The sequence below is a fragment of the Naumovozyma castellii genome, chromosome 4 (genome assembly GCF_000237345.1).
Source record: "Naumovozyma castellii chromosome 4, complete genome".
In the NCBI taxonomy this organism is placed as follows: Eukaryota; Fungi; Ascomycota; class Saccharomycetes; order Saccharomycetales; family Saccharomycetaceae; genus Naumovozyma; species Naumovozyma castellii.
This window is the reverse complement of record NC_016494.1, coordinates 243,799-266,901: the sequence shown is the minus strand read 5'-3', so window position 1 is coordinate 266,901 and position 23,103 is coordinate 243,799. Positions and strand designations below refer to the sequence as shown.

At 37.1% G+C, this 23,103-nt stretch overlaps 8 protein-coding genes across 8 annotated transcripts; 4 read left to right on the top strand and 4 right to left on the bottom strand.

The window, feature by feature from the left end:
- Positions 1 to 1,004: 1,004 nt before the first annotated feature.
- Positions 1,005 to 3,143, bottom strand: NCAS0D01410 (uncharacterized protein; the record flags this gene model as incomplete). Its single annotated transcript, XM_003676037.1, has 1 exon — positions 1,005 to 3,143. One exon carries the CDS (start codon positions 3,141 to 3,143, stop codon positions 1,005 to 1,007), a length of 2,139 nt encoding a protein of 712 aa, XP_003676085.1.
- A 345-nt stretch (positions 3,144 to 3,488) lies between these two features.
- On the bottom strand, positions 3,489 to 10,796 carry PRP8 (U4/U6-U5 snRNP complex subunit PRP8; the record flags this gene model as incomplete). The annotated part of the gene is made up of 1 exon (XM_003676036.1): positions 3,489 to 10,796. The coding sequence occupies one exon, from the start codon at positions 10,794 to 10,796 to the stop codon at positions 3,489 to 3,491; it is 7,308 nt and encodes a 2,435-aa protein (XP_003676084.1).
- Positions 10,797 to 13,285: 2,489 nt separating this feature from the next.
- On the bottom strand, positions 13,286 to 15,181 carry CDC23 (anaphase promoting complex subunit CDC23; the record flags this gene model as incomplete). The annotated part of the gene is made up of 1 exon (XM_003676035.1): positions 13,286 to 15,181. The coding sequence occupies one exon, from the start codon at positions 15,179 to 15,181 to the stop codon at positions 13,286 to 13,288; it is 1,896 nt and encodes a 631-aa protein (XP_003676083.1).
- Positions 15,182 to 15,379: 198 nt separating this feature from the next.
- THP2 (Thp2p) lies at positions 15,380 to 16,195 on the top strand (the record flags this gene model as incomplete). Its single annotated transcript, XM_003676034.1, has 1 exon — positions 15,380 to 16,195. One exon carries the CDS (start codon positions 15,380 to 15,382, stop codon positions 16,193 to 16,195), a length of 816 nt encoding a protein of 271 aa, XP_003676082.1.
- A 207-nt stretch (positions 16,196 to 16,402) lies between these two features.
- On the top strand, positions 16,403 to 18,007 carry MTG2 (putative GTPase MTG2; the record flags this gene model as incomplete). Its single annotated transcript, XM_003676033.1, has 1 exon — positions 16,403 to 18,007. One exon carries the CDS (start codon positions 16,403 to 16,405, stop codon positions 18,005 to 18,007), a length of 1,605 nt encoding a protein of 534 aa, XP_003676081.1.
- Positions 18,008 to 18,249: 242 nt separating this feature from the next.
- Positions 18,250 to 19,815, top strand: NMD3 (ribosome-binding protein NMD3; the record flags this gene model as incomplete). The annotated part of the gene is made up of 1 exon (XM_003676032.1): positions 18,250 to 19,815. The coding sequence occupies one exon, from the start codon at positions 18,250 to 18,252 to the stop codon at positions 19,813 to 19,815; it is 1,566 nt and encodes a 521-aa protein (XP_003676080.1).
- Positions 19,816 to 20,011: 196 nt separating this feature from the next.
- ATG7 (Atg7p) lies at positions 20,012 to 21,916 on the top strand (the record flags this gene model as incomplete). Its single annotated transcript, XM_003676031.1, has 1 exon — positions 20,012 to 21,916. The coding sequence occupies one exon, from the start codon at positions 20,012 to 20,014 to the stop codon at positions 21,914 to 21,916; it is 1,905 nt and encodes a 634-aa protein (XP_003676079.1).
- A 140-nt stretch (positions 21,917 to 22,056) lies between these two features.
- Positions 22,057 to 22,842, bottom strand: PUP2 (proteasome core particle subunit alpha 5; the record flags this gene model as incomplete). The annotated part of the gene is made up of 1 exon (XM_003676030.1): positions 22,057 to 22,842. The coding sequence occupies one exon, from the start codon at positions 22,840 to 22,842 to the stop codon at positions 22,057 to 22,059; it is 786 nt and encodes a 261-aa protein (XP_003676078.1).
- Positions 22,843 to 23,103: the final 261 nt, after the last annotated feature.

The window sequence follows — 23,103 nt, the reverse complement described above, 5'->3', positions numbered from 1 at the left end:
ATAGTCCTTTTTTATTAGGACTATAATCCCATATTACATGCTCAGATTGGTTCGGATTGGTTGTTGTTTCTTTCGGTGGTGGTATTTTTCTTACTGATTTCTTCAGTATTGGAGCTTTTGCTATCACAGTAGGTTTTTCTTCTTCTACAATTTCGTCTATTGGTATCCTACTTAAACTTTGTTCTACTCTATTCTTTGATATTGCAGTATTTCTTATCTGTGATACAGGGATTGACTTCAAAACGTTGGATTTGCCGCCCGTATCTCTAGTATTAAGATTGTCAACGGGTGCAAATTGATATGTTCGTTTCTTCCTCTTGGTAATACTCTTTTTTATTCGATTAGATGTTGGAGAAAGGGCCACGTTAGCGGTTCGTTTCTTTTTGGGTGTTGTGGGCATAAAGATGATCTTAAGCTAGACGTATTGATTGATAATGTATGCTTCTTCTAGTTGATGAGGTTTTCCTCTAATAGTTTGATTTCTCAAAAACACAGTAACTACTCTACCAAATCTTTGGTGTTATTAATATGGCTAATCAGGCAATCTCAACGCTTCAATCTTGATTTTATTTTCAATTCTACGAACACATCGTTACTCAAATTTGATGCTTTCTAAGGATAAATTTCAATGTGAAATCCCGAAATTTTAAGCGCCCTGTGAAAAGGATAGAAGACTGTATAATAACCTATATAAAATTACGTAGTTTATCGACTGCATCTGTTTCTCTGAGCAGTCAATGACCGTAGAGACGTTAACTTTAACAATCGTTTACAAAGAATATGTCATTATAATAGATTTGCTTAAATAATGACAAGAAATTACAAAAGTTCCGTTTGTGTTTGACATGCCAATAATCTCATGCATCTGGAGAGATACTGGACAAGATGGACTTATAAGGAGTAAAGTGCTGCACCTTTGACTGTTAAGGATCAATCAACTTTTACCCATATTGCAAGTGCGACAGCAGCCAGGTTGCATTAGGATGAGTGTTAAAGATTTTTCGTTAGTGAAATTGCTTGCTAGGAAAAAAAAAAAAGAATAAACAACATACTTTGGTCATCTTGACAAAACTATAGTCCACTAGTGCATCATCTTTTCTTTCAGAATCATCCCATTGCTTAGTGGAATTATTTGATTCTGGTATAACTGTATCTATAAATTCTAAAGAACTATTTGTATTTTTGTTCTTGGGAGATTTATTGTTGTTAGTAATTTTTTCAAGTATTGCTGATTTTTGGTTGATTTGGTTAGTATTTTGTAATGTCTTCCCTATATTAGTCGGAGGCAGGTTTTGTGGGGTTTTCTTTTTCGATATCTTCTTCAGTTTCTTGAGCTTCATCATCCTTTCCTGTTTAGCTGGGGTATATTCTTCTGGATAAATATTATAGAAAAACTCATTTATGTCGTCAACAATTTCATTCCTTAGCTTCAGCATCTCCGATTTTGTAGAGCTATCCTGCCATGCTTCTTCCATACCTAGAGACTTTATCGACGACCGCAGTTTCCCCACCTCCAATTTGGTTCTCAGTTTAAATTTTTTAAGTTCCAGAGCAAAAAGTTGTTTTGCAACTACATGTTGATCAGAATTCTGGTTCATATCCTCGATATCTCCACGTGCAGTCAAAATGTGAGTATTTTTGTTCGTATTGGCTAGTGCTTGGTTCTTAGAGGTGTTGGGCTGAAAATCCCCCTTTTTAGTTGCTTTCGGTATTTCATTAATTGTTTTATTCTTCATATCTCTTGGGTTGTTTTTCATTTCCCGGTTGATTTCGTTGCCAATCGCATTATTTCTACCAATATCACTTGCAATGTCTTCTAGTTCCTCCGAATCGGAGTTGATTACAATCACTTCTTCAGTATGAGAATGACTTTTCTTCTTCTGCTCAGAATCTGTCATGAAATTTGCCGTTGAGCTCTTGTTAGCAGATTGGCCATGAAGAAAGTCCTCGAAAATGTTTCTTAAGAACTCGTCATCTACGTTAAGTTTCTCTTTGATTTGTTTTACAGTGGATCCAGATCCAATCATTAAGTAAACCTCTCTACGAATAGGTATTTCTTGTTCTTTAACTTGGTTCGTATCATTATGCGGGTCATCTCTAGGTTCTTGCTTTTCTTCAAGTTTTTTTATTTCAGGATTCATCGTTTTTGAAGTTTTTAAGGTTTCCATAGCATCATCACGCTCCTGTTTTGCAGATATGTCGGTGATTTCTTTAGAATCATCTGCCACTTTGTCGAGGATAATCTTGAAAATACTTTGTTCGGTATCAGTATTAAATTGAAGAATATCTTTCATTTGCTGGATAGAGCAACCTGAGTCGACCAAGTCTTTAATAGTGGTGCCAAGGACTAGGAACTTCTCTTTTGCGGCATATCCTTCCTTCTCAAAATATTTCACTAAGGCATTATATCTTGCTTGAGAATCCATATCAGTTGACTGTTCTACAAATAAAGTTTCGTTGTCCTTTGAAGAAAAGATATCTCCCAGTTTCGGCATCTTCCTCTCGTGTGGTTTATTAGTGGAATTCGAACTTGAATTTGTATTTTGGTTTATCCCTGTTTTACTTATTGGTAGCACTTGCCTATCTAAATATGGCATCTTATAAACAGGCGAAATGGCTCCAAACAGAGCATCCGCTTCAGACGTTTGGATCCTGACTCTATTAGTGGTAAATTGGTTCATAGGGTCAGGTTTTAGAACAAAGGATGACGTTCTGTTTAATGAATTATCTTGAGGCTTGAAATGATGATTATGATAACTACTAACTGATCTTTGAGAACTAAGGTCAGAGGGAAGTAACCAAGTCTGATTACCGTATGATGATGGAGCATAGCTTTGGGAATCGAAATGTTGCACTGGCTGTTCGCATCTACTTGGGATTGGAGTGGACCTACTGTAATCCCTGGAAACGTTGTTATATGGCCCTTGACTGGTTATCATGGAAGACTGATTTGACTTGTTTCCATCTGATCGCGATAATTGACTTGTCCAAAAATCAGTGGGTGAGTCGACCTTGGCTTTCTTAATCTTATTGAGTCTCTTAGAAGGATACTTATTGCGCTTCTTCCACTTTGCAGATCGACTAGCTCGCTTACTTTTTGGTCTTATCTTCTTGGTTTTAGTTTCAGCAGATTTTGCCATCATAAACACGTAAGTACTGTATTGAATATATCTCACTTACCTTTCTCGCTAAAAATTAACACTTCGATGGAAACCTTGCTTCTTCTTGCGAAACAGAGTTTCCTTTCAATGTTGGAAGTCATTCTGAACTTTTCAATGCGAAAACGCAGACTGCTAATGACCTGAAAGGAAGTCCGAGCCACAAAAATAATATATTATTCCAACAGCTTAAACTGTCGAAATCGAATGAACATTTCCAAATAGAACCCTTTAATCGATGAATGTACCATCACATAAAACAATAAATGCGTAATAATACAATTGTAATTAAATACTTATAATAGACTGTAATTTATGATTCTATACACGTTAGGCAAATGGATCCTGTTGTTCTGCTTCCAACTCTGTATTCTCTTGGATCTCATTAAATTGTATAAAATGTGTTGCACGATGTTGCTCATTATAGAACTCTAATGGGATGGCCAGCTTCAATTCGTACTTCATTTCTGGATCAAATCTTGTCCCCATAAACGTATAATTCCATACATCAGACGTTGGTACAATAAAATTACCCATGATACGATCGGATAATAATAGTTGAGCATCGATCGTAAACCTAGATTCAAAACCTTCTGGCGTCTCGTGAATTTTATCTTTATTTTCTTTACCCCATAAGAATCCCTCTTCAGAAAGGTTATACGCCGCAAGAGACACTGAACCAGGTTTAGAGTACATAGATAAATCAATCGCATTTGGATCGTGGTCACCGAATAGACGTGCATGTGTCATAACCTCATTTACAGACATGAACTTATTTTCATCACTTTGGGTATGCACCCATCCTAACAGTTCCATATCTTCCAAGTATTTATGAGGATGTTTACCTGGCAGATTAGCCATCTCGACACCTCTCCTATTACCTAATTGAGGAACCAACACAATTGTCTTGACTTCTTTAATATTCGGATGGTCTGCTGGAGATTTCCCATAGAGATAGCCTGCAATTTGGATTTTAATATCTGATAATTTGATGAAGTCATTTAATAGATTTCTTGGTAAAACATAGACATTTTTTTCTTCAACGAAATCTTCAGATGAAACGTATATATTTTTCAGACGTAAATACAACAGGCTTGCTGCTATAGCTGACTGTCTCCATTCATTCTTTGAACTGAAGGTTTGGTTTTCGTAATTTGCAGATGTAACCACAACTATTTCCTCTCCTTGAGCATTGACGCTCTTCGTTTTCATTACAGTAGAGGCTCCAGCATTTTCTTCACCTTCTTGAGTTCCGGATCTTGCTGCTTCTAACTCTGCCATTTTCTGTCTCTTCACAGATGGAGCCTTGATATTTTGTCCTAATATTAAATCCTTAATTTCAGTTTGGGTCAAAGCGGCAATATTGACGTTGTACTTCTTTCCGTATTCTGTCAAAATTAGATCACGCATTTGAGATTCGATATTAATCCACTGCTCGTTAGAAAATGATGGCCATAGATGATGTGGTTTTATAGGTATGGTTGGGTCTGCTAATATAATCATTTTAGCCTTTTCTTCATTGGTTTTTAACGCACGAAGTAACAGGATTAATCTTGAAAATGCTGTATATGAAGAAACACTTTCTAACCAGTCGTCATAAATGTTAAATAGGACCATTTGTGGTTCTGTGGCCTTCATGACTACATCTGATAGCTTATCGATAGATAGTGCTGCAGAAAACGGTAATCTTAATTCTGTTGGTCTAATCGCGATATTTGGGAAATCAAGCATATGGACTTCTAATGGATCTAACATTGCCTTACGAGTAACAATAATTTGTTTGGGTTGTTCTTCCTTAGGTAAAGACCTTACTAGAGCGCTGACTTCCTCCGCAGTTTTCCATTTTGCAAGTTGACTTAAACGTTTTTGACCAGCCCAAACAGATGTGTGAATAATTTTGAGGAATAAATGTCCGGTTTTAGGATTTAGCGTAAAAATACACCCATTGATAGCTTTCGTGGCAACATTTCCTTCAAAAGTCTTGTGAACTGTAACTCTATAAACGTTAGTATCATCCACAAAAAGTTTGATGTCATTATTAAACAATTCGGCGTAATTTGACGAGTTCAAGAATGGTTCTTGGACATTCGATTGATAAATTTGAAGACCTTTTCTGATACGTTCACGGAGCACGTACAATGCCGGATTTGCTTTCATTATGGTTCTCATACTATTTTGAACCAAAGGCTTTAATCCGCTAAACCAACTACCATAGGCATCATACATATTGTAAGCTAGATCTATCCCAATCATAACACCTGTTGGAGAAGGATACATGCTTACATTATCCGTAGTGTAATCCATGAATTTGGCCCGGACATAACGAGATATATCGTGAGAGTCATAGTCCCCATATCTCAATTGAACATCAAACCACATTTTACTTGTTCTTACTGAATTGAATTTATCGTTTGTCTCATGTAGTAAAGAAGGTTTGGAAACTTCCCACTCAGACACACTATTCATTGTAACATCAGCTGCTGATGAATTCATTTTGTATGATTTACGTGGGTGAACAGCCTCTTTTGTCACAGTTTCAATCTGGAGCACATCCAGTTCACCATCAAGGATTTGGCAAATATCAAACACGATACTTTCATGAATTTTCTGCCACAAATGGGCACGGAATATCTGAACCAACGAGATTTTTAGAGTTGGGATTTTACCATGTAAAAAGATACCAGTCAAATCCAATTGAACGACAAAACCAACATAAACATTAGCTCTATTGATAGTTGGTGACCACCAAAGCGTAAAACGACGATTCGGAATTTGACTTAAACCGGTTCTTTGGGCGTGGGTTAGTTTTTTGAATTGCATGGAATCTTCAAAACCAGAGGCTTTCTCCCAAAATAAACCTTCCCAAGAGTTGAACCCCGTACCTTTGAACAACGTATGTTCCAAAATAGTTTCAATCCCGCCTAATGCCTGGATAACATCGGTACGGTAGGCATTTAAATTCCAAAGTTTACCATCATGGTGTGAGTTAGTCCACCAAAATGGACTATTTCTCTCTAACGAAAATTTCTTGAATTCTTTACGTACACGATGGCCTCTATCGTACGCAAGCGTATGTCTATCTCTTTGAAAAAGGGTACTTATACGAGGGATTCCTCGATCCCAAGATCCTTCCAACTCTTCGAACGCCAATCTACGATTTTGCTGAATAGCTTCTTGTCGCTTCGACGCATATTCCGCCCAAACCCTTTGAGAATCCAAGAATTCATTTTCCCATGTAGTTATGTAACGGAATATGGTTGGTATAATTTTATCGTCTTCGTGTGTCATACCAGCACGGAAATGAGTGATACCTGTGTCTGTCTGTTTGGACCAACTTAAATCGGAAGCAGGAATTAGAATGTGTGAGGCACTAATCATGCCAAGCCCCCCTAATTCCTTTGGCGTGTAGAAAACCGCTGGAGGAAAACGTGTTGGCATTTTGGAATTTAACCCCAATTTCACACGATTTTGAATCCTCGTTTCTGCCTTAACCAAAACATCCAGTAAGCGTTCTGATGAAATGGTAGCTTCTCTAAAGTAGGTGAACAAAGAAATAACGGCGGTATTCCATTTTGAAGCAATCTTAGTAAATGTTGTCGAGCCTGCCGCCATCAAAATGCCTCTTATTCTACTATCAAACTTCTCAATTTCATCATCTGATACTTTCACAAAGGCTTTAGCTGTTCTTTGCTTTGATGTTTCATCAATAAGATCCCAAACACCTTCATCAGTGGAAATAACCTCATCCATCCTTTGTTTAGGTAAAATTCTCACTTCAAATCCACACATTGTAAATAGAAGATTAGGGTTATTCTTGCTATATACCGACGCAAATGAATTGCTCCAATCCATTACTATTAAAGAGGATGGTACTCTACTCTGAACTTCCCAGAAGACTGCTCTGCCCAGGTTTACATCTTGGCGCATCAGTCTCATTCGAGCATCACGGGGCCAACATTTTTTATTATTATAGCCTATTGCATTTTCGAAATTTGGATCAGGATTTTCGGCGAGGTACTCCTCAGTTAAGTCATCAGCATCTTTTTCATCAAATTGGAAGACAATGTAAACCTTATCTAGGTAGCGGCAATACATCTTTATTGGATGTCTTTTTTCAACCTCTTCACTCTTGAAATGCATAAATTCATTGGGCATCGTTGGTGGACCTGCTAAATCAGATGCTCTATCTGGTCCTAATATCAAAAGATCCATTACGAGACCATAATACTGATAAATAAAGGATGAAAATTGTAGCCCTCTTAATAATCCATACTTGTTAACATGACTCATATCTTTATAATTGAGTGCCACATTATTTTTTGCAGTCATATAATCAGCAATATTTTGATCCATTATTAGTCTTAGTAGTCTATTAAGAAGAGTAAAATCGATCTTCTCAGCCAGTTCTTCTAATTGAGTTTCCAGCAAAACCGTCGATTGGCCTTTAGTAACATCCCATGCGTTTGAAAGGTTATTTATACCTTGTGTCCATTTGTATACAAGAAGAGGCGGTATTTCTGCATCACTTGGTTTGATCCAATTTGGAAACAATTTCCTTTGATCAGCTTCATACCATAGATATTGATCTAAGTAGGCATCTGTGATTTTTTCTAGAGGATCAACTGCATAGACAGGAGAAATATTTTGATAGTGTTCCATCATTGTTATATCCACCGGCTTAAACACACGCTGTGTTAAGATATATTTCTTGATTCTATTCAAGGTATCATGTGGGTTATCATATGCTTCTTCAATCAAAGCCAATTCTTCTCTTTCTGCCGCATTTAGTCGAGCCTTGGATGCATATGCATCCTTTAAGTTCTCCAAGGCGAGTACAAGTATTTTTGTGTCATTCTTATATGTTAAAGGAGGGAACGGGATTGGTGCAAAACTTCTTTCTTCGAACCAGTTTACCATGGTAGAAAATACAGAAGTAGCCTCCTCAGGTGTAATTTCTGGACCGTTCTTTTCCTTCTCTTGTTGTCTTTCCTGTTCATTCTTGATCCATAATCTTGTCAATCTTCCTAAATTCTTTTTCATCACTGTCTTTTCAACGTGTGCACCACGTTTAATACGTTCACGATTATAATGGGCTGATGACATCCATCCGTCAGCCTTTGCTTTTACATATCTTTCAATGATGTTTTTAATCGGTTCTGGCATACCGGGTACATCCCAGGGAATATTCGCCTTCCAGCATCTCCAAGCCTCACTTAGATGTTGTAATATTGTTCTTGCTTTAGTATCCCTGATGCCTTCTGGTATCATTTCTAGAATGTCATTCATGACAGAAGCCCTTAACTCCAAATCATAGTACGCATCCACTCTTTGCTTCGTAGTTGTTTTTACAACTTCATTAGAACGTCCTTCAAACTGTCTGTTAAGTAAGTTACCTAACCATCTTTCCAATAACGGAATAATACCTCTTATGAAAAATATCCACACCCTCCATGCTGGTTGCCAAAACCCACAACCTGGACCTTTACCTAATATTTTATTGAATCTATAGTAGACCACATGTTTCAAATCCTTGCAAGCACGAATTTGATGCATCACTTTGTATTTATAACGGTATATACCGGTAAGTTGCCCTAGATGATTCAAAATGTAGTAAATACCATCAGCTAGTTGGAACGCGTCTACATTGCCAAGTCTGTATTGCACGTGAGCATCAACTAATAATTTCACAATCTTTAGTAGTTCTCGCATTAAATGGAATGCATTACCGAACCTCGATTTCTTACGTTCCTTCGTAGTTAACGTTTTTGTTGGTTTCAGATTAAAATTGTAATCTAAATGCAAGTATGTTAGTCCCTTTTTGTGAATTAATAAATTCAACATATTATGGCCTTGTGAACATATTTGCAATCCTGCTTCTACCCAATCAATGGTTGTTTGTTGGAAGTACTTTGTATTTCGGAGGTTTTTCAATAATTTAATTTTTTTGCTATTTGACGCTGGCACAGTATGGAGTTCGTTGGCGACGTAGTTCTTCAATAATCTTTGGTATGACACTCTCACCTTAACAGGATATTCTTCATCGGGATGTTGTAAGTACCATTTTTTAATAAGGGAAACATCTTGTGCTCTGATTGTTCTCCCAGATGTTCTGTTGAACGGATATGGAGCATGGAATAATGATATGGCATCCTTTGTATCTGGTAGAACTAAATCTTCATCTGCTAATAGGGGAGTGAACGTTTCAGGTAGTGTAAATTTATCGTTTTCCATATTCTCAAGTTTCATGCTGCTTGTCTTATTATTATTTCTCACCGAGGTGATTGGATTTAGAGAGGTGTCAAAAAAGAATGCTGGGATATCCACATCTTCAAGATTTTTTGTCAGGCATGAAATTGGATCACTGTACCATGGAATCTTAACAGAACGCGGTCTTGAATTATAAACATATGGAAACGCTATTCTATATTCACTTCTAATGGGTACTCTGAATATAATTCTATCAATAGAGTTAAATTCAGTAAAATCCTCTTCTTCCTCTTTGGGGTATAAGGGTTCGAATTTTGGTCCACCTGGAATGGTATTATTTAAGGCTTTGGAAGTAAGGAATGCCTTCTTGTTGAAAAGGTAATAATAATTGTTATCAAGAATTTCATCCTTTAAAGGCGTGGAGAGTCTATAAAGGTTAGCCATGGTTTGCAAATTTAAATGCCATTTCTTATACGACGTCCCATTTACACCAATACTATTACTACTATTTTCTGCTAGTGGACGTGGATCATATAACCAATTCTTCACCCATTGATCGTCATTGTTATCTAAAGGTAATGTTATTGAATCTAATGGCTCCAATGGTTGTATGTGTTCCTGGTACGATAGTGGCGGTTCATCGTCGTCAAATGCGGGGAATCTCATCCTCTTAAAATGTGTTCTATCACGTTTCTCTCTTCTCATACTGATCCACATCGTGGACCATTGTGCAGTGTAAACGGGTTCGATGACTCTAGGGATCTCATTGACAAAAGTGATAGCACCTGTAACATGATAAAGGACTTTGACCTCTTTCACTTGTTCCCATGGCTGTGGCATATTCTCAAGTAGTTTCAGTACTGCATGAGGCATATATTTTAAAGCTCCCAAGAATGCACGTTTATCATAGTCGAACCTCTTAGAGGCCATTTCATTGTGGCCCTCCATGATTTTCCTTAGATGTTCTGGTGGCATTTCCACTTTATTTGAATGAATAACACCACCTAATTTCTGTTTCTTCTTCTTGTTCATACCTACTTGTTTGGCATGATTGACTTCTTCATCATTGGAATTGGATTCGGACTCGTATCTTCTCTTATTATGGTCTATAAAATCATTCTCTTGTAATAAAGTTAGAGGAGGTGGTGGAGGGGGAGGTAATTCAGCCAGTGATCTGTCTTCGAAGCCTGAAGGTGGTGGAGGTGGAGGTGGTAGGGACGGTAGATCTTCGTTGTCATCGTGTTCCATAAATCCTGGTGGTGGAGGAGGCGGTAACGATAAATCATCATCAAACCCACTAGGAGGTGGGGGTGGAGGTGGTAGGTCTGGTAATTCTGAATCTGAATTTGAATCTGAATCTGACATTGGAGATGTATTGTTGTTATCCTCCATACCGGGAGGTGGGGGTGGTAATGGGGGCAAATCACTCATTGTGATTAAAATTCAGTATTGATTCTTGTTATATGCAGTAAGTACTAGCTTTGAAACGTGAGGGACACGTTAATGCTTTACTTTTGCTTAGTAGAAGCTAGATGACAGTCTATCTATTACTATTAAGTAAAGTTTCTCATTCATATTGAAAATGTTCCATATTGCACTGATAAGTCTCCATCAGGGTAACACATTAATTGTTCGAAATAAAAATATTTTTACAAGAAAGAAGGATAATTGCCATTTATTTACAAGTTATTTTATATATTTATCAGTACCTGGTAAATAACTTGACTAAGTATATACTATTAGTTTGCTAGTATCTGATTCAGTGCTACATTGTTTTCCTCACCTTTTGGAGCATATCACGAATGTGATTTTTTTAAAATGCGAAAAGAAATGATTTCCCATGGTAGCAGCTACTATATGGGATTATTTTGCATCCTAATTGAGAATTGAGCTTTATCCATTATCAATATATTGGAATGATTGGAGGAAAGCTTCATTTCGATTCTCCGTCGTCAGATACGAAGCCTAGTGTAGCTCAGCGGCTAAATAAAAAAAAAAGAGGAGTGCCCTTAATCCGATTTTTACCCCAATAACAAGTTGTAGTTAAAGGGGGACAACTAATTCAAAATACATTGTCTCAGACTAATCACACAAAGTATTCAATGTGAATTGATCATGAAAATATTAGTGTTATAGATGTCTACGATGAGGAGATTGGGAAGCGGGACTCTAGGGTTTTCCCTGGAAGAGCAAGGAGAGAATCGTCGAATATGAATCACCATTTATTGTAAATATCCCTGTTTGGTCAGAATGACCTTTATCTCTAGAATCGCATGACATAGGAAATTTTTGAATGGGAATATCATATCCTTGTCTTCATGTAATAGGAAGGTACCATAGTAAGACACTGGCAAACATGCGCGCAAAAAAAGTGTGAAATATGTAATATTTAGCACACAGGTTGCGCGGTGTCACGTATTTGGACACGGACATGGGCTGGTTCCGGGAGCTGGGAAGGCCAGAACATAACACAGCACACAGGACGCCTTCCTAGCTGGGAGACCGTACAGACACCACAAGCCGTATATGCACCCTCCAACAGTCCCATAACCGTACCCACGAGGCCTCCAGCGCCTCTTGTTGAGGAGCTCCTTAGTGCAGTTTTCGTGACACCGCGCGAAACTGAATATATCCTCCTTTCCACCGTTTTTTGAAAAGCAAAATTTGTGCTTTAATAAGTTTCTAGTAAAGCCACCTCTTTTTAACTATATACTTACGTGCCAATTATATGTTCAAAGTGATATGATATGAAGAACTTTGGAAAGGAGCATATACTTCCTTTCTACCGTTCCCATTTAGAGTTTTGCTATATCAATGAGGAGCTAAAAGTAAGGGAGATTCTAACCGAAACAGAGTAATCTGCAATAAATGGTGATTCATATTTGACGTTAGAGATGGCAGAGGTAGCTAAAAAAAGGCTTAGTCTAAAGCATGGTTTGGCTGAATTTGTTGAGAATATAGTTACCCCGGGGGTAGGGTTGGTCCTAACTGTTTATGGGCCAAATCTCAAAATGATATATAAATTTCTTTCAATTAAAGAGGAGTCGAACTACCATGTTGTTTGGGCATCTTTCGTAAGTGGCTTTTTTTTTGGTACTGATATTTCTTTTCAACAATTGCTGGAATTGTTTGCTGGCTGTCCAGGAGTTATTGATGGCATAACCGTTAGGCAATGATGTTAAGAAGATATAAATGCTATGTAACTTCAATAATTTTTCTATTATATGTCTTTATTCTAAATAAAATGTTGCACTATTGGCTGTAAATCGATATTTAAGTTTTTTGTAATGCATTAATGTACCAGTCAAGTAGTACTTCGTTTTTTCCCTCCGGAGTTTGTCATAATCGAAGTATTCAAAGAAGAGAAACTCCGAAACTCGTCGTATATGAAAAAAGGGTAGTAAACCCCCAACAGGAAGCGTTAAAAATGTCCTTAGTTGAAGAAGTGACGGAAAAATAATAATGAAAATAATGAAAATCATAAGATTGGCTAAAGCTGCTAGTGCCATGTGTTTGGTAAGTTCAGTGTGTGACAGGTTTTTACGTAAAACAATATATATAGAAGATCATCAGAAAGAAAAATATTAAGTATTTAAAAAAATATCATACTTTTTGTTTTCGAGACGATAAATATCTTCAATTATATTCATATATCATTAAAAGATTTCTTCTTACTAGCTCATGACTGAATGTTTAAAATGCGACACAGAGACTCAGTACACATTGCATGATTGTCCTATCCGTAAAATAATCATTTGACTTCCTAGGCGGCAAACGAGTTACCGTTTGGTTTCTTTTACTTTGCGCTAATAGCAACTATGTATAGCAATACATGTCATGTATGATAGAATATCCGGTTACATATTTAATAGTATATATCCACAACTGTAACATAAGATGATATAACTTATATGAACATGCTACATCAGCTTCTGACAATTTTTCGCGATAAACCTCGCCTCTTCTACTTCTGCTGCTGTCCCATTGGTAATACTGGCAGCATAGTTGTATGCAATCTCGTAGTTGCCGTTCTTAGACTCCCATCGGGCCAGCCATAATCTAGCCTTTATCGTCTCGTCTGTCTGCTGTCCATCCATTTGCGCTTCCATATTCACGCATCGTATCATGTACTGCTTGCAATTAGCTGCATCATTGAGCTGATCATATAACTTAGCTAAGTTGTACATTAGTGTTGTATCTTGATCTGCATTCCCGGATAACTGAATTGCCCTTTCAAAGCATTTTATTGCCTCCGTCTTGTTTCCTATTTTAGTGTAACAAGTTCCAAGGGCCTGCCACATTCTCCTGTCTAATGGTTTCAAAGTGCATGCCTTCTGAAAGTAATATAATGAGTAAAGATGCATATCAAGTACTTCATATGCTTGTCCCAAACCATACCATGCTTTGAAGTCTCGAACATTAATATCTACTGCTCTTCTATAACATTCTATAGCAGCATGAGAGTTTTTTAGTTCCACAAATTCATGGCCCATTAAAGTCCAGGCACTAGTACACTTCTTATTTAAAGTTAAAGCCCTTCTAAAATACATGATGGATTTTTCATGCTCTTGTCTTGCACTATAATAATTCGCCATAATGCAACATGTCTCAGAACGGAATTTATCAATCTGAGCAACAAATTGCGCCAAATATGCAAGTTTGGAGTGTTTTTGCATCACATATAAAATGTTGGAATATGTGTCCAAGTCATCTAATCGATATGGATCCATTTTAACTACTTGCTCAAATAAATTTTCTGAATTCACGTAGTCCATATAATGATAATTTACCAATGCATTTTGGGCCTTAATGTATGCAAAATTGGGGAAAATGACAAGCAATGCCTCAATTATTTCCATTAATTCATCAATATTTCCATTTAAGTCCTGTGATATCGCCAATTTGAAGAATTTAGTCATTACATTGTATTGAACGATATTTTGCGTATCATAATCATAGTCTTCCTTGTGATCCGATATTAATGTGAATTTGTCATTTATATGTGTTAGTAATAGCATTGATTCATCGGCTCTCGTTACGCAGTCTAATAATTCCACCCAACATGACCAATTAAAGGAATAATACGAAAGTGATTTAAGAAATGCACCCATTGCCTGCGACTTATTGTTGTCATTTTGTAAAAGTATACCTTTCAAATAATATAACAGCCCTAAGCCAAGTCTATCTTGTGATTCTTCTTTTTTCTCATTGGTGCCAAGCACATCATCTAAATATGAATTTAACTCCATCAAAATTATTGCAATACTGGATTGATGTCCATCCTCCATAGTGACTACACCATGTGATTGCTTTTCCCTCCTTCTTTCTGACATCGTATCCTCTCCTATTCCAGTAACAGACATTCCATTATTATTAGAGCTATTTTTGGACAATTTCCCCGTAGTCAATACACTCTCCAAACTCTCTTGGGTCTTCTTATCCCATGAAAGAAACTGACTGTATAGTTTCAGAAACATTAAACAGGGGTTGGTTACATCCTTAAGGAAATAAGTGCACCTATCAAACTCCTTGCAATCAAATAAACTTGACGCCAACAAATACAAATCATGCTCATCCTCACTTAACGACTTCTTCTTTCTTTCTTCTTCCATATTTTTCCCCTTTGATGCTCTATTTCGAAGCGGTGATTCATCCACAGGTTCTAAAGTGGCTGTAGAAGGTGGACCCATCCCGCAAAGAGCCTCAGCGGCCCATTTCGCAGATTTATAAAGTTTCCATTTAGATAGATCCTGGGATGCCCTCCGAAGATTCCTTCTTATATCTTGAATCAACTTCAATTGAGACTCTTCATCCATTTTTTTTTTCTAATATGTGATGCACTTTGTAGTTTGCAATACGCGTAGAATCTTTGTGTTTAAGGTTCTTTCCATCAGTTTGAAATTCTTCGATTTTTCGTAGTTGAAAAATAAATAATGGACCTTGATTAGTTACTGCATAAAACTATCAAGAAGAGTACTACAAAAATACGCGGAAAACTAATTTAATAGGTCATCATGTCTAATCTGGATACTGGGGCAACATTTTTTGAATCTTTGTGTGAAGAAGAACAACATTTACAGGAGAACCATGAAAATCTACAAGCTGTCTTGAAGACGCTGAATAGTTTAACTAATGGAACAGCTACTGATGCAGAAATAGAGCAGAATTTGGCTCTACTTTCAACGCAGTATAAGAGTCTAGTTTCTAATTCTGTGGATTTACGATACAGTAAGTACCAAACAAGAGAATCACAACTTAAGAGTACGGAAAGGGTAGCTAGAGATGCTCAATTGATGAAGAGGAGGCAGCCAACCGCTAATTTGAGAGAATATGTAAATGTCACGGAAAGTATTAATCGTCATTCTCTAGAATATGTGAATCTTTTAGAAAGACTTTCAGTGGATCTAGCTAAACAGGTGGAGATCTCAGATCCTAGCGTCTCCAAATTTGTTCTTAACGATTGGAACCCACCGAAAGGAGTTCAAGCTATACTAGACAAATTTGCTGATCCATCAGCAGATGCAGCACTTTTAAAGATGGAATTGGTTCATTATCTGGATGATATTAAGATGTCCCGTGCCAAGTACAGCCTGGAAAATAAATACTCGTTACAGGATAAAGTTGTTAATCTAAATACAGAACTAAACCGTTGGAGAAAAGAGTTGGATGATATAGAGATGATGATGTTTGGTGATGGAGCTACCTCAATAAAGAAGATGCTTGCTAATGTAGAAAGTTTGAGAAGCAAGATAATGGTAGAGGATAGTGAAAGCGCTGTACAGGCGGCTCAAAACCTCCATGCGGACGAACAAGATATCGAAATGAAATAGATTATTCAATGTAATTTTATACTTCTCATGTATACGAAAAATTATATGCATTTTGGTGTTTTATTTATTGCGTATCCTTGTTCTATTTTTAAGGAAATCGTTATTGAAATTATTGAAGAACGGAAAGTTCACTTTAAAAGTTGGTCCCATATTGAGGACTTAATCAAGTTGCCTTAAAAAATTAACAGCAGAAGAGGCCTTTGTTTGATGAGGAAAATAAGTCTTAACACTCCATTATTGAAATCAATAGTAAGGCACAACTCATACAAAATAGTGGACAATGCACCTAAAATCTCCGACAATGAAGGTTGGTTAGAATCTCTAAAGTGGAAGAATGCAATGGACCTTGATGAGACACCGCAACTTAGTGAATCAGCAAATGAATATGTCAGTGGTACCGGTCAATTTCCCATCACAGTGGTTTCAACGCCTCCAGAATCACACTATATTGACATTAAGGCACCGATAATTAATTTCACCTCGATGAAGTATTTACAAGAATTTAACAAACATAAGCATGCACAAGGCAACTTCATTGATGTCAGAATTGTCAAATGTCGGAGTGGTAAAGGTGGGGACGGATCCATTTCATTTTTCAGGGATGCTGGTAGGAGTATTGGACCTCCAGACGGTGGTGATGGTGGAGACGGTGGTAGTATATTTTTACAGGCGGTGGAAAGTTTGGATTCTCTAGCTAAGATAAAGACAACATATGTTGCTGGTGATGGTGAGGACGGAGCAGCTGCTCAATTGGATGGTCCTACGGGGAATGATATACTTATTAAAGTACCTAAGGGTACGATCGTTCATTGGTGTATGGATCCCAGGAATGTTCGGAGTTATATACAAAAGGAACTACAAAAGGAACCAACTTCTACTTTAAGATCTGTTTTAGAGAACAATATGTTAAGTCTGAAGTGTATTAGCAAATACCGATACGACACGGAACCGACACACATTCAATTGTTCAGGGATTCCTACGAGTCAGGAGCAGGTTGGCTTTTTAAGGGTAAAAGTGAGGAATATCATCTTGATAAGGATTGGTTCGTTGATTTAAATAAGAAAGTGACAATGTATGACGATAGTTTACGGAGTATGGAATTAAAAAGTGATACCATTCCATTATACGGTATTGATTTAGACCATGTTAGTAATACACCCATTTGTTTATTGAAGGGTGGCAAAGGTGGACTTGGTAACATGCATTTTTTGACTAATATAATAAGGAACCCCAGATTTAGCAAGATGGGGAGAAATGGGCTGGAACAGTATTTTATGTTCGAATTAAAGAGCATTGCAGACTTGGGTCTCATTGGATTCCCTAATGCGGGGAAATCTACTATCCTTGGAAAGATCTCTAATGCGAAACCTCGAGTGGGGCATTGGGAGTTTACAACCTTAAGTCCCAGCATCGGTACTGTATCTTTGGGTATTGATAGTGGAAGCTTCACTGTAGCAGATATCCCGGGTATTATCGAGAATGCGTCCCAGGACAAAGGATTGGGTCTAGAATTCTTAAGGCATATTGAAAGGTCCCGAGGTTGGGTCTTTGTCGTAAATTTAGAAACAGATCAACCGCTACGTGACCTACAGATCTTAATTAAGGAAGTCGGTGGGTTAGAAAAGGTGGCAAGTAAAAATGTGCTGATAGTTTGTAATAAGGCAGACACAGAACACAGTAAGGATAAATATATGACGGTGGCATCATTTTGCAATGAGTTGGGATGGGATCACATACCAATCAGTGCACTCCGCGGGGAAAACATACAGCCACTGATAGAAAAGATGGCCAAATGTATCAATATTCAATAGCCTGTCTTGTAAATAAAAATATATCTATCTGGGACATCCAATATAAAATGTAGAGGCTATACGTTTATTTGATAATCTATATAATTACGTAAGCTCACCGGGTGACCCGGTGTGAAAATTTTCCAGGCATCGCTCAAATATTTTAATGGCATCTCATCTCATCTCTTCGATATTTGATGGGTGGTGTAATTTCTGGATAGATCTTCATTATTGACCAAAGAGTTCAGGATATCACCAAGAAGATGAATTTTCAACCTTTAGAACATCAACACCAACACCAGCAACAAGTCTCAACCGTTCTGTGTTGTAACTGTGGTACCCCGATCGATGGGTCCACCGGTCTAGTTATGTGTTACGATTGTATCAAGATGACTGTCGACATCACAGAAGGTATTCCAAGAGAAGCTAACATTTCTTTCTGTAGAAACTGTGAAAGATTCTTGCAACCTCCTGGCCAATGGATCAGAGCAGATTTGGAATCTAGAGAATTATTAGCTATTTGTCTACGTCGTTTGAAAGGGTTAACCAAGGTTAGATTAGTGGATGCTTCCTTTATTTGGACTGAACCTCATTCCAGACGTATAAGAATTAAGTTGACTGTTCAAGGGGAAGCCATGGCCAATACCATCATTCAACAAACTTTTGAAGTGGAGTACGTCGTCATTGCTATGCAATGTCCAGACTGTGCTAAATCATATACAACACATACATGGAGAGCCGCTGTACAAATTAGACAAAAGGTTCCACATAAGAGAACTTTCTTATATTTGGAGCAATTGATTTTAAAGCATAATGCTCATGTGGATACCATTTCTATCAGTGAAGCTAAAGATGGTCTTGATTTCTTTTATTCTCAAAAGAATCATGCTGTGAAAATGATCGATTTCTTAAACTCAGTTGTTCCTATGAAATACAAGAAATCTGAAGAACTGATCTCTCAAGATACCCATACTGGTTCCGCCACATATAAATTTTCATACTCTGTGGAAATTGTTCCAATATGTAGAGATGACTTAGTCGTCCTACCAAAGAAATTAGCTAAACATTTAGGTAACATTTCTCAATTTGTTCTATGTTCCAAGATTTCAAACACTGTCCAATTTTTAGACCCAAATACGCTACAAACTGCTGATTTATCCGCACAAGTTTATTGGAGATCACCATTTAATGCTCTAGCGGACGTGTCTCAATTAACTGAATTCATCGTCTTAGATGTAGAATCCACAGGGATAAGTAAGGGAAAGCGTGTCCTAGCTGACGTTACTATTGCTAGGTCGGCAGACTTAGGTATTAATGATCAAGTTTATTACACTAGATCTCATTTGGGTGCTATCTTACATGCCGGTGATACTGTAATGGGTTACTTTATTGCCAATTCTAATTATAATTCTGACTTATTTGATGGATTGAATATCGATTATGTACCAGATGTGGTCCTAGTTAAGAAATTATACCAAAGAAAGACCAGAAAGAATAGAAACTGGAAATTGAAGAGAATGGCAAGAGAACATAAGGAAATTGATGCTGCCCAAGATTACAGTTCTAGAGTGCAAAAGCAAGATATGGAACGTGCTGAAAGAGATTACGAATTATTCTTGCAAGAATTGGAAGAAGATGATGAAATGAGACAAACCATTAACTTATATAAGAACAATGCTCCAGCTCCAGCTCCTCAACCTCATGAAATTGAAGAAGATGAGGATCCAGATGCTCCACAAATTGATATTGATGAATTGTTGGATGAACTAGATGAAATGACGTTAGATGATGGAACGGATGATCCGCAACAGCAAGAACCAACCATGTAAAAAGCTAGACTCACATATTCATTAGATACTTTTACATATCCATAAATATCATTGTAGATTAAAAGAAGAAATCCTTTTCTTTCAATAACCCGTCGAGTCAAAAAAAAAGGTCCGTACTGATTTTGGCACATTGATCTTTCCCTAATTTTTACTTGACCTTCACCTAGCAATAAACAAAAACGATAGGGAAGTGACCATGTCTCAATCAACAATGAAGTTTGCCTCTCCATTACATTCATTCCTTGACGTTTCATTCTTTCAGGAACTCGCTCGTTTGAAATTAGATGTGCTGAAGCTACAATCACAGGAAGTACCCCTATGGGCGTCTTTAGACCTGAAACATATCCCAAAAGCAATAAATAGTGCACCCATTACGATCGATAAGCAAAGTTTTGATACAGACAACGTATTGCCTAAACTAAATAATGAACAACTGCGAATTGAAGGTACTATTACAAATTTTAACACCTTCGAACAATTCAAAGAATTGGATAAACAAAACTTTCTAGAGGAGAAAGCAAGAAAGTTACAAAATAAGGATATCAATAAAGTTGTAGAATTTCACATTATTAGTTTTGCAGATTTGAAAAAGTACAAGTTCTTTTATTGGGTTTGCATACCATGTTTTGAACCTAAAAATTTACAAATTACAGTTGGTGGTCCAGCTAAGATTACAGACTACACTAAATTTCAAGAATGGTTCGCTCTTCATCCAACGCAGTGGGTATGCTTATTTAATGGTGAAAAGGACGAACTTAATGAGTATAGTGTTGCTTCAGCAAAAAGTGCCAAAACACTGATCGTGAGAGATAGTAGTAATATTATGGGCACACCTTCTGCACTGGCGAAAAATTTCCTTTCAAAATTTGTGGAAGATAGAGGTATTGATGAACGAGACATCAATGTCAATGTCTTATTTATACGATGTAATTCCACCAGTTTTGGCGTTAAAGTAACATTATCACACGATGACAAAAAGGATACATCATTGAAAGCGAATGGCTGGGAAAAAAATTTGCAGGGGAAGTTAATCCCTAAAGTTATTGATCTAAGTGATCTGATAGATCCGTTGAAGGTCGTTGATCAAGCTGTGGATTTAAATCTAAAACTAATGAAATGGAGATTAGTCCCTGATATAAACCTAGATATTATTAAAGAATCGAAAGTGTTGTTGTTGGGCTCAGGTACCTTAGGTTGCTATGTCGCTAGAACTTTAATGGCTTGGGGGGTCAGAAAAATTACACTTGTTGATAATGGTACAGTTTCATACTCCAACCCTGTTAGACAACCCTTGTTCGAATATAATGATTATGGAAAACCGAAGAGTGAAGCTGCTGCTGCTGCGTTGAAGAGAATATTTCCCTTAATGGATGTCTCTGGGGTTCAATTAAACGTTTCCATGATTGGACATCCAATTGCCAATGAAGAGAGAGAGGAATTAGAATACGAGAAACTGAAAGAACTAATCAGAACTCATGACGCGATATTTCTTTTGATGGATTCAAGAGAAACGAGGTGGTTTCCTACGGTAATGGGTAACGTTGAAGGTAAGATTGTTATAAACGCGGCCTTAGGCTTTGACAGTTACCTAGTGATGAGACATGGAAATTATAGTGGGAACAATGAAGAAGAGCGTCTTGGTTGTTATTTTTGTAATGATGTCATGGTTCCTACGGACAGTCTGACTGACAGAACTTTAGATGAAATGTGTACAGTTACCAGACCGGGAGTTGCGTTGATGGCTGCATCACAAGCAGTAGAACTATTTGTTTCCATCCTACAACATAAAAGTAAGAACGACGCCGGCATTCATGAAACGTCGATTTTAGGTGAATTACCACATCAAGTACGTGGGTTTTTGAATAATTTTACAACCTTAAAATTAAAGATGCCAGCATATAAGCATTGTTCAGCATGTAGCCCTGCTATTATTGAGGCTTGTAAGGAAAATGGTTGGAGTTTTTTAAAGGAAGCGTTAAACAATGCTGATTACATTGAACAACTCTCTGGACTTGAGGATATTAAAAAAGAAATTGAGAACATAGATGATGGGGTATTTGAATGGATGGATGAAGATGAAGGAGAGGAACTTATTCAATGACTAATAAATGATTTTTATAACTCAGTAAACAGTTATTTGATGAATTTAATTTTTTTTGCTCGTTCAATATGTAAATATATATGTATATATATTAATGTATGTCTCAAATGCATACCCACCTGCACAATCTATATGTACCCTTACGATGTCATTTCAACATCATGTTCTTCAGGATTTTCTTGCACTTCCTTCTCTTTCAGTTCCTTTATGATTTCTGCGGTCTTCGCATCATCGTATATCTGGAACCCATTTTCCTTAGTGACACAACTTAGTTGAGCATTGCTCTCATCTAGTTTTTCTTCCATCACTTGCTTTAATATTTTTAGAACTAATAATTCAGCTTCTTTTAAAGTTAGAGAAGAATGCCATTCATTTTGTAATTCGGATTGAGCACCCTCAGAACCGGACCCAATTGCCTTCGCATTGTAACGATAAAACGTTCCAGAAGGTTCGGCATGAAATAATTGGTAACCTTCATCATTATCATATCCAGCAATCAACAATGCTACCCCAAAAGGTCTCGACATCAACCTTTCCTCCCCAGAAGCACCTTCTCCAAACCTCAAAGCCAAATCACAGACTGATTGAGTCAAGGACTCCACTTTAATATCTTCATCATAATAAAGATTATGATTTACGGCAGCCACACGAGCGTGTTCAATCATGGAACGAGCATCTGCAGTGAGACCACTCATAGCACAACCGATATGATGTTCAATTTCTACTATCTTCTCGATAGAATCAGCTTCTAATAGTGGAGATGTTGCACGCTTCTCTACACCCAGCACTACACCTTCACTGGTAGAGATCCCTATAGCGGTAGAACCCAATTTAATTGCTTCTAAGGAATATTCCACTTGAAATAGTCTCCCTTCTGGGGAAAAAGTACTCACACCACGATCGTATTCACTTCTTGTTAAAAACATGTTCTGTTATTATTGGTTTACCAGTGGTTTGGCAGATAGACTTGATGGATTGAGCTATGTATAATCTGACATATAAGCTAAGGGTATATTTTTGCCACCTGTTCGAACATACTATGCGAAGTTTAACTGTGTGCCGTGTATCGTGATAATAATATATTATATTCATAAAAACCATTTATTGAGTCAAATTTTGGCATTTTTGTATTGAAATATCTAATAATATTGTTTCAAGTTCTTAAAATATAATACATGGATCTTTAA